The sequence below is a fragment of the Eretmochelys imbricata genome, chromosome 1 (assembly GCF_965152235.1).
Source record: "Eretmochelys imbricata isolate rEreImb1 chromosome 1, rEreImb1.hap1, whole genome shotgun sequence".
Taxonomy (NCBI): Eukaryota; Metazoa; Chordata; order Testudines; family Cheloniidae; genus Eretmochelys; species Eretmochelys imbricata.
In genome coordinates this window covers 273,193,340-273,204,389 of record NC_135572.1, presented here as the reverse complement: position 1 = coordinate 273,204,389, position 11,050 = coordinate 273,193,340, and the positions used below count along the sequence as shown (strand labels likewise).

The 11,050-nt window shown below is 39.3% G+C and overlaps 1 protein-coding gene across 1 annotated transcript in view; it reads left to right on the top strand.

Annotated features, from left to right (window-relative positions):
- Nucleotides 1–4,608: 4,608 nt before the first annotated feature.
- The window catches only part of ANO4 (anoctamin 4), a 211,742-nt gene continuing 205,300 nt past the window's right edge, over nucleotides 4,609–11,050 (top strand). The window contains exon 1 of the mRNA XM_077807658.1: nucleotides 4,609–4,678. Within this exon, the coding sequence (XP_077663784.1) occupies nucleotides 4,609–4,678 (70 nt within the window). The remainder of the gene's footprint in view (nucleotides 4,679–11,050) is intronic.

Genomic DNA, 11,050 nt, shown 5'->3' with positions numbered 1-11,050 from the left:
GTAGGCATTGCTCAAAACAAATAGGAAACTTTAGGCGCATGCTATCCCTGTATGGAAAGGACTGAGATATAGGACCTCATTCAGCAATTCATTGGAGCCCTATTGATTTCAGAGGGACTCAGCATGATTATAGGAGTATGCCTGGGCCGTCTGATTGCAGTATCTAGGTTGTCATTCTTAGTGCTGGTCCTTCATTTTGGCAGACACAGGAACTTCTCCCTCTATTTTTTGAATAACTATTCAGAATACTTATTGTTCTAATAGTACTAAAAGGCAATCCAAACTAAATGTACAAGTTACAACAACATAGTAAAATAAATGGTAAATAACAAAACAAAACACCCCGCTGCCAGCACCACATCCTAGTTAATTAACAAAATCAAAAAAGCAGACAGTCCTGATAAGAACTCAGTCATCTGAAATGGTAACAAATGACACTGATTGCAGCCTGCTGGGAGAATGGAAAGGGAACATATTTTACTCACAAATTGTGAGGCTTTTTTGCTTAATAGCCTAGTAAAAGGAGCAGCATAAACATACTGTATCTTCCATTTCCCTTTTGTGTATAACAGAGGTAAACATAGTGAGCTGTTACAAGGGACAGCTAGGAATATAAATATATGCACCTTAAATGCATATAAATAAAATACCATTCATTTATTTAGATGTATACTCACAGCCATTAAAAAACACACATATGCCTTGCTGTAGGAGCTCGTAGACCATGCAAAAAGTCATTCCTGCAGCCCTCCCTTTAACAGTTAATATATCCACAGCAATCAACAATAACCCAGTAGCAGAAAAAAATGCTTGAAATCTTTAGGATCTCAGCAGTACATTCCCATGCTTAGGCAGATACTGCAGCTTTAACTCCATGATCAGTCCAGTTCCAGAAAAGGGTACAATGCGGTTACATTTTCCCCCTCCCAACTGATTTGATATTAAGTGTTCTCACATTTTCAGTACAACAGGGAGTAATCTAGGGTTAGGTGCAATGTTGTTATTACTCGTTACCAACGGCAAGTTAGAAGTTACATGATACTGTCACTGGAACAGAGATACTGCCTATAGCTCACTCAGAAATAATTTAATTTAATGCAGGGTTTCTCAAATGTTGTTGTAACACTCCTCTCCCTAAGATCTGGAAAAAACTAGCCAGGCCTCGCCAGACATTTGTGTTCTCATGGTAAGGTGTGGGGTGAAAAAAGAGAGCTGCCTTTAGGTAGTGTTTTCAGGGATGTGGAGGGAGGCAGCAGGTTAATTTTTTTCTTTTGTTCAGCCATTTCCACCCAGATTCCCTAGCAAGCAGAACAGTGCATAGACCATTCTAGTTGCTCTCTCTGCTGAATCAGAAGTGAGAATGATTTCGCATGAAAAACATTCATCTCATTGGCCTTTTCCCTATGGAGGTTAGCTTCACAGTTTGAGAAACAGTGATGCCATGAGTATAGCACCATTGACTAATGGAAGCGTGGCAGTTTCCACCAGCTGAGAATCTGGCCCCTAAATGAACCAATCCACTTTTTACTTTCTTGCATTTAGAAATCAATAGCAACCAGATGGGTGATTTACACATTTATGTGACATATTTTAACGATCCCATTTTTCTCTGCCAAAACCCTCATTCATCCTTGTGCCTTGACTACAGCAAGCTCCTCCTTTCTGGCTTCCTCTTTACAAGATCTTCTTCTTCTTGACTACTTGCTCTGACTCTTCTGGGTGTATTATATTGATGCCTGGACTGCACAAACAGTTTGCAAAGCTGAGTCACTGCTATAAATAGGCTTGGAAGGATTAGATTTTTATTCGTAAAATTTGGTAAAACGTTGTTTTCCCTGTGCATGCAAACCAACAAAAATATGTTTCAGAGTGGCAGCCGTGTTAGTCTGTATCAGCAAAAAGAACGAGGAGTACTTGTGCACCTTAGAGACTAACAAATTTATTCGGTCATAAGCTTCCGTGGGCTAAAATCCACTTCATCGGATGCATGCAGTGGAAAATACAGTAGGAAGATATATATACACACAGAGAACATGAAAAAATGCGTGTTGCCATACAACTGTAATGAGACTAATCAATTAAGGTGGGCTATTTGCAGCAGGAGGGGAAAAAAACCTTTTGTAGTGATAATCAGGATGGCCCATTTCCAATAGTTGACAAGAAGGCATGAGTAACAGTAGGGGAAAAATTAGCATGGGGAAATATGTCCATCAATAATAACCAAAATCTACAGATAGGCAAAGTAAGAAAAATGCTGCTTGAGAACTTATTAGAGTTTGATGTAAGGATATTTACTTTTGTATATTTTGACGTGATGTTGACAACTTGTGTTTTAATGGTGATAAAGCTTTAACTTTTTGAATTGCAGTGTCCATTGTCATTCAATAATCATTGTCTGCCTCACATTGTCTGACACTCACCCCCTTGGAGTTGCCATCATCGGACTGGGACATGGAGTTGTACACCTCTAAACAATGCCGGCTCTGATTGGAGCTGCACCGTTCAAGACAGGAGGCGGGGCACACTGTCCCCATATTGTCTTGGCCAGCGCAGTGACAGATGCCCACGCAATGGCCCTTTTGGACCCCGTGGGTGTATCATCAGACCCGGGGGTCGTACTCAGGAAGGTCGCTGTCAGTCACCTCAGAAGGACAGGCTCCCCCACAGTCTTCCATGGCTCAGGAACCACCTCGTGACACCAAAGCTGGCACCAAAGCCAGCACTGAGATCGGGGCTAGTGCTGCCCCCAGCGCAGAGTACGAGATCATCAGCACAGGGTGACCCCTGTGAGCCGGAGGGACTGGGCATCATCTTCGTCTTCCCCATATGAAGTGGTAGCAGGGACATCAATATCACCGACTCCTGTGGACAACAGAGCTCCAGGAGCTACTAAGGAGAGTGGCCCAGAACCTTGGTCTTCAGGTGGAGGAGGTGACTGAGACAACTGATCCTATGGTGGACGTTTTGGCACCACTCAAGTTCCTGGGGCTACATACACCAGCCCCACAGAGAAAACTTTTTAAACCTCAGCTTCTTCTGCGCTTCTATCCTGCACAATCCAGGCAGGATTACAGCAGGAAGCAGGGCAGGAACCATAGGTGAAAGTCACCTTAGCCCCCTTCCAATCAAGGCCAGGGTTTAGCGAGGCAGTCCCCTGGTCCTAAGCATACCTTTTGAGGGTGCGCCCAGGACAACGCACCAGACCAGATGCTTCTCCATGTTTCTTGTATCATCTATCCCACTTCTATCATGCATGGGCCCAGATAACTTCAGATCACTGTGTCCTGTGCACGATAGAACTGGGATATTCTCTCCAATTCTGTTCTCTCCCTCCCTCCCAACCCCCTTCTCCATCCCTCTTCAGGTACCCCTCTCATGAGCAACTTCTAATACAAGAGATGCCCCAAATCTTCTTCTTCTTTCTCTCACAAGCAGTCCTATAATATAATCAATAGAAATGTTAGTGTAATGAAGGGAGCAAGGCTTACCCCCAAGTTTTAGTTTTCCTTAAACATGGAGCAATATTTTCATTAATCACTTTTGTTGCCCAATAGATATCTGATCTAAAGGTTTGATTCTGTTCTCCCTTACACAAGCATAAATCAGGAGTAATTCGGCTGAAAGCAGCGCAGTTATAGCAGTGTAAACAAGATATGAGATCAGAATCTGGCTTTACACCTATAAAGTGGCATCTTTCCCTAAGAATGTACAGTGCATTGTATGTATTGGAAATTCAAGCTGCCTTTTTTTCTGTTGGGGCAGTTGTGGTGATTTTTACCATGAGCAGCACTTTCTGTGCACTTGTCAGCTACATCAGATCCATAGAATTTGGGGAAAAGAGTTGTGCAAAATAATTTGCAATGAACACCAGAAAAAATCAAGATAGTATCAAGGTTTTGTATGAAAAAGCAGAATCATTTTGCAGATTCAAGCTTGTGTCTGTTGTATCATTACTCTTTTCCACCAAAATCAAAAAATTTTCCTCCAAAAATAGTCAGTGGTCGAAATGACTCTTTGGTTTTTTTGTTTTTTTTTTTGTTTTTTTTTAAACCTCTGATGAAATTTGACAAGATATGTGCATTTTTCTAAAGAAAAATGTTTACCTATCTGCAATTCTAGTCAGGAGTGGAGTGTTATCAAATAAACTCAGTGATGGTTAACCTATTGCTAATGCCCTTCATGAGGTGTGTGCCCTTTTGTAGGAACTCCAGTTAATTCCTCCTGCAGGGCAGTAACTCATTAGACTGGGACTGTGTATTAATTTAAATACCCATTATTGTGCTGGCCCTGTTGTCACCTGCACAGCAAGAGTAAAGAGGTTAACATTTTTCATTTTAATACAAAATTCATGCCTTTGTACTTTTCCCAAGAGGGCTGTTACCGCTCCATTTTAAACTGTGCCGATTGATATATTTTAGTGATTCTGAGCTGGTCTCCTGCATCTAACAGTGCTATTTCTCATTCCCATCAGGTATAAGTTTATCTATTCATGGGGCTGAAAAGCGTGTGCAAATCTATCAGAGGAGAAGGGCAGGAAGCCATCCGCTATCACAGCATCTGCCTGTGGTTAGGCATTCTTCACTCCCACAAGTCAGAAGGTCAATAAAAATGGAAGCCTCATCTTCTGGATCTAATATACCAGCAGTTACTAACGGAAAAACAAAAATCCACCATGCAGGTAACAAATACGGCTTGACAACACTTTTCAGTTTGGTTTACAGATGGGCATATGCTATGAATCTTTGTATTCATACTTTCAGATCATGCTTGCATGGGAATCAATAGATTGATCCAAGGGTCAATAGATGGATGGTCATTCTGCCTATTTTTGGTATGCTTGTTCACAAAAGTTGTGAGTTCTGTCAGACAAAGCAAGAGTTAGGACAGCTGGCTGATTTATGGGGAATGGGAAATAACAAATCAAGTGTCCTTTTTTTTAAAAACAAACAAACAAAAAAACCCAATTACAATATCCCACAGTAATGTCCAAACACTGCCACTTACAGCGCTTTGAACTTTTTTTGTAGAATATGGGTGCATTTTATATTTGATTAACTTAATAAACAATGGGCTAGATTCAACCCTCTGAATTCTGTATGCATCACTGTGTAACTCAACAATCTGATTTCTTGATTTGAAGATCACAGCATGTCATAAATCAGAGTGCAGACTATGGTTTGATTCCTATGCTAGACTGGAAAAATCTGTAAGACTGAAGGAGTAATTTGTAGTATGGATTAACTGTATAGTAAAATTAACCTTTTTTTATGAGGACAGAGTCTCCCGGGCACCATAAAATCCTAGTGGAAACTTGAATACACTAATTGTTAAGCAAATTTCCAGAGCTACTTCTAAAGTTTGTTTTTTTTTTTTTACTTATTCCAAAGGAATACACGTGGAGATGCCATGTTCAAACATACTTTTGCAATGCAATGCAAATAAAACTTCAGATCTGAATGAATTTAAGATTAGGGCTGTGAAATAATGTGGTTGGATTTTGTGGTTTACACAGTGCAGGGTCTCACGGAACTTTCAGTTTGCTGCACTTAAAAAGGTCATCACTGCCCCCATGTAAATAAATGGGATCTATTGTCTCAATGAGTGGGGATTTATGTGGGAAATAAGGGAGTTCCACATGTAAATCTTTGCGTGCTGTATTTACACGATCTTGCAGATTATTTAGTAAATGCAGTACATTAATTATTTTAAAAATTACAGTGGCGTTAAATGCAAAATATGTGTTGTCAGCTGCTATACAATTTGTATTGACTTGAATTTTGGATGACTATATTATTCACAACAGCACAAGTTATGCATATCTTACTAAACATGTGCTAATTACAATGTTATAGCATCCCACACCATCACATATTTTACTGATGCCAATTACTTTGTCCATTTCTTAGTCCTTTTATTTTTAGCTTGTTTTTTTCTCTCCTTTGAAGCACATTAGTTACTATTGAAACAATGTTGTCATTGGTATGACAGAACTTCATGACCTCCACCTGCAGTATAATGTCAACTGACAGCATTTTAAAAATGTAAAATCATGTTTTGTGAAATACAAGTGTTTACATAATTATTGTGAACATGTACAGCATGTTACAGTAACAATATTCATTTTTGTAGAGATGTAGATTATCTTTATATTCAGTCATGAATATGGTTTATGATTTAATACTAAATAATACATACAGAACAAAATAAACAAATATTGACTCCGATTTAGGAAAGTATTCCTGATGGGATGGATTTAAACATGTCCCCACATGCTTTCCTGAATTGGAGCTATTAGTAGGTGTCAGAATGGTTTTTGGATGACTTTTTTTTTGCAGACATTAGCTTCCTATAAAATTATGTAGGATTAGTTCATCTCTATTTATGGTGAATATGTTGTTTTTATAAAAGAATTGGCAGCCTGTGTGGGACAACCCAATAGAGGGACCTGATCCCATTTGATGCTTGGGTGCCCTAAACTTAATTTGAAGTTAACTCCTACTGCAGTCAATGGGCCAATATTAGTAAATTGTTTTGTAATTACATCTCTCGTCATAGATATCTTGAAATATCATACTTCATTCGGTATTGCAGTAAAACAATGTTGTGATGTAGGGCCTTAAATGTGATTCTATATCAGAAATCAGAATTTGTTTCCCTTTTGAAGTTAAATAACAAAAATCCTGCATACATGCAACTTACTTCTAAGAAATACTGTGCTGGAATATCTTCAGTAATAAATATTCCCTCTGAGAGAGAAGATTAATTTAAATTTTAAGCATATTTTATTAATTCATATTGAATGACAAATTAACTGTTGCTGTCTTTAGTTCTATAAATACCTACTTAAACACTGTTTGTTTGTTTTTTAAAAAAAATCACTTTATTCAAAGACATAGGTCAGAAATGGGGTGGTGATGGAGAACTGAAAAGGTTCTCACTCTTATTAATGAGAGAATCATAGAAGTTATCAAAGAATAGGACTTTAAAGTATTTTGTTCTCAGATCATCCCCCTGCCATTGCAGGGCTGTTGCCTACATTATATTCTTGAATAATTTCTTCAGTCTAATTTTAAATAGCTCAAGCAGTTGAGTTTCTTGCTCCGCTCAGAGGTAATATTCACCCAGTCAATTCAGGCTGAATATAAAGTAAACTTCCCTAATAGATCTCACAATTAGGGAAGTTTACTTTATATTCAGCCTGAATTTTCTCTTGCTCAAGTAACAAATATTCAGAACATGAAGAGATTCTGATTAAATTGGAAATCTAGAATAGGGCTAGGAGAACTTGAAACAGTGGTTCTAATTTTCATTAATCAGAGAAATCAGAGCTGAGGTAAAAATCGGACTCTTTTCTAAAGTGCTAGATCAAAAAGGAATTTGGTTTTCTTCCTCTGACAGTGTCCTGCTACTGTTTTCTACACACAAAGATGCTTATCTTTGTCCTTTTTCTTCCTGCCCAGAATGGTACCATTTAATGATTTATCAATAATTATTTTCACGTATTTATTTTGACTAAGGCTGAAAGTAACCTAAGTTGTAATGAGGACAATGAGAGATTTCTATATGTCATCCAGTGGCTGCCTTATCAAACAGCACTTCTTTTTTAGGTTGTCCCCTCCCCTCCCCATACACACAATTTTATTTACTAGTGGATAGTACTGCAGCTGCAATCTGATGGTGTCAGGAATGAGGGCCTGCAGCTGGTTCTGGAATCAGCTAGCTAAGGACAGCTGAAACCTCTAATTGGCCAGATCACCTGATTGGCTGAGCAGCATTGCCGGGACTGTTCTTAAGCACAACAGTAGCACCTGGCCACGGGCTGCTCAACACTTATGCATGCAGTTGTGATTGTGCCATCTTCCTAGGCTTGTTCCAGTCCTGCTCCTCTGCCTGGTTCCTAACTCCATCTCTGAGCCTTGGCTCAGACTTCTGGATCTTGACTCTCTGGCCCTAGCTACTAGGTTTTGACCCTCCTCCCCCACCCCATGAGTCCACGATAGATAGCTTATACTGTTGCTCTATGTGTTGCCCACACCACTGAAGTGGCAATATAGCAGGGAGTTTTCTGTAGTATGCCTTGCTTTGTAAAAAGCCCTTTCTCCAGGGTGAGGCTGAATAGAGTTACTACAACAACTATTAACCTACCAGCAATTTTTCAACTCAGTGCTGAATAAGAAATAGAGAGGCAGTCTTGCTGTGGAGGGTGGCAGTGAATCTGCTATTTTAGTAATTGCCCTTAAACCTAAACTCTCGCCAGTAACTTCTTTCATATAGTTTAAAAATTACATTTCTATCAGCTCAGATGTTCTCTTCATAAAATTTCCTTCCCGTCTATGTGGCTATCCTTGAGGTCTCCTCGTCTCACATTCTGCTTCTGCTTCTTCTTGATCACTTGTGGAGACATGATGTGACACTGGGGACCATTGTGGGGTTCACTGTTAGTTGGCTTTTCTGCTGTACTTGCTCTCTCCACGTGTTAATACTGAGAGACTTCATCATCATCTTGCTCCTATTACACCTCTGGCTTTTAGGGCAGTGACAAAGCTCCTCCACTCCTGTCTGTTTCTGGCAAGTCTTTCAGTGGTTCCGCAGCGGTGCCCCAGGTTTTTCAGCTCAGCTTCCACAGCTCTTCCCCATGTTGTTTTTGGGCGGCTACGCAAAAAGTTTTAGTCGTTTAACTAAAGGAGGGAGGTCATGTTCCTCCAGTTTAAATTGGTGCAAACATCACACCTTTATTTAAACTGGGGCAGTTGGTATGTGTAGACAAACTCAGAGTGTAGTTCTGTACAGACTGAGCACAGAGGGAAAGAGCAACAGCAATGGATTAGCCCTGTCACCAAGTACTATATACAAACTTAGTCATGACTTCTGATGTCACTGCATGCCTTCATGTGAGGTCAAGAAGCAAACTTTCTGTCTAGAAGAGGAAACAAAGACTAAAAAGGGGGTGTCCTTTCCCCTAGATCATAATGATATGAGCATTTATACTGATCTAAATCTTCATTCCTACACTGGATCTGGGATGGGCTGGGGGTTCTGATTTCTGGCAGAACCAAACCACCATCCTTAGTCTGTGGTAAAGTACTTCTCAGTCCTGGGAAGTGTTGTGTTGTGGTTGATGAGGCATTGGCTTATGAGTCAAAACACAGGGGGGCAGATCCTCAGCTGGCATAAATTGCCATAATTACAGATCTGCCCCTAGGGGTCTCTTCTCAACAGTGCTGTTGGTTTTCTATGTGATCTTGGGCAAACCACGCTATACTTCTCTTTCTCCATATGCAAAATAAGGACAATAACGCTTATGCACATTTGTAAAGTGTCTTGATAGTTATACAAAATGCTAGGTAAATTCTAAACATTATTATTACTATTCTACTTTGAATTATATTTCCATTATTTAACACTCTCATTTCCTTTCAACTATCTAGCGGAATATAGAACCTTTTAAAGAACAGTGAATTTTCCTTATGGCTCTAGCATTATGTTAGTCATCAACTATGCACTTCTTCTGTCTTTATTTTTAGGTGTTGCTAGTTGCAAGGGGTTTTTGTTTTGTTTTGTTTTAGTGTGTAATGTGAATCTTAAAGAAAAAGAGCATTGCTTAAATAACAGATTATTTGCGGAACTGGAAATCAGACGACTTTCTGATGCTTCTTCATTGTCTTGCTCTCATTCTCATTTAAGTGCCTATCCCTGTGTAGAGGGCTTAAATGGAAACAAAGTGGTACATATGCCTTGTGCTGGCCCCCTGCACAAATGTGCTGAAGTAACAGTTTTGTGATTTTGTAGAAATGTAGGGTGAAATTCACCTTTATGGAGAGAGTCAATGCAAGACGCTTCAGTTCCATGCAAGCCCTCAGAAGAGAGACGGGGATTTAAATAGCATATAAACCTTGTACTGGGGTCTCCTCACAGTGGTGAATTTCGCTCAGATTTCCTCAAGGTGCTGTTTTGAGAGCAATATAATGAGCAAGGATCAGGAAGTCATATTTTTAAGAAATAATATTGATGAACTCATCAGTTCTTACCCTACTTAAATCGAATATAGGAGATGGACAAAACAGATTTAGAAAAATGTGAGGACCTTATGACTCTGGGAGATATTGAACTGTGGATGTTTCAGTAGATGTTAATTCTTCTGATCAGAATGGGAGTTACCTCATTTTTATATTAGTATCAGAAAATATTGCTGGGAATCAAAGGTTATTTTTAGTGATGAATGAACCTAAAATCGTGTGATTCAGTTGGGGCAATGAATCCAACATTACTGCAATTATGTGCATCCACAAAACAGAACTGGAAATATCTTCTTTGTGAGATTTGCAGTATTTCTTGGGGGTGGGGTTTGATCAGTCCAAAAGGATGACAGTAAAAGCACAGTATTTCTTTTAGTGTTACTGCATTTCCATTTGCACTCCTGGATGGAATTCAGAAGTGTAGAGACACTTGAAAATGAGAGAGTTGGGGAAATATGGGAGATGAGTTTTTGTTCAGGCTTGTTCCTTTTCCTGAATCAGATGTTGTATCTCTAAACATTTTGTAAAACATCAAGACCGATAAGAGAGCCTTTGAAAAAGACAGCATTTAAAAGAGAAATTTCTCTCCCTTTCTCCTGGAACACAAACTTCAAAATTCTGAAAAATTCTAAATTATGCTGTTTGAGTTATCCTATCTTTAGGCAGCAAAAACAAAGAAGTTGCAGTGTGGGGAGCTTCTGTAGGTTCACATACAAAGATCCATATTCACATTTCATTGCTCCTCTTCTATTATTCAGTCTCCTCTGGAATTCAGACTAATATGCAATAGGACTCCACTTATGCTACATAAAGAATTCCAGTCTGGGAAATTAGTGTGCCAAAGATGAAAGTTGTTGGATGATGAATTGTTCCAAGGTAACGATGGGACTGTGGGAGTGGCTGACCTGTCTGCCATGAGATGGAAAATCAGCTAGTTTTTCTAGCAAAGAAAAGCAATTTGTTAAAAGAGCTGATTGTCTCAGTCTGGTTTCTAGTTGCCATATCCATATTACATGCAGAAAACTTTTCCCAGT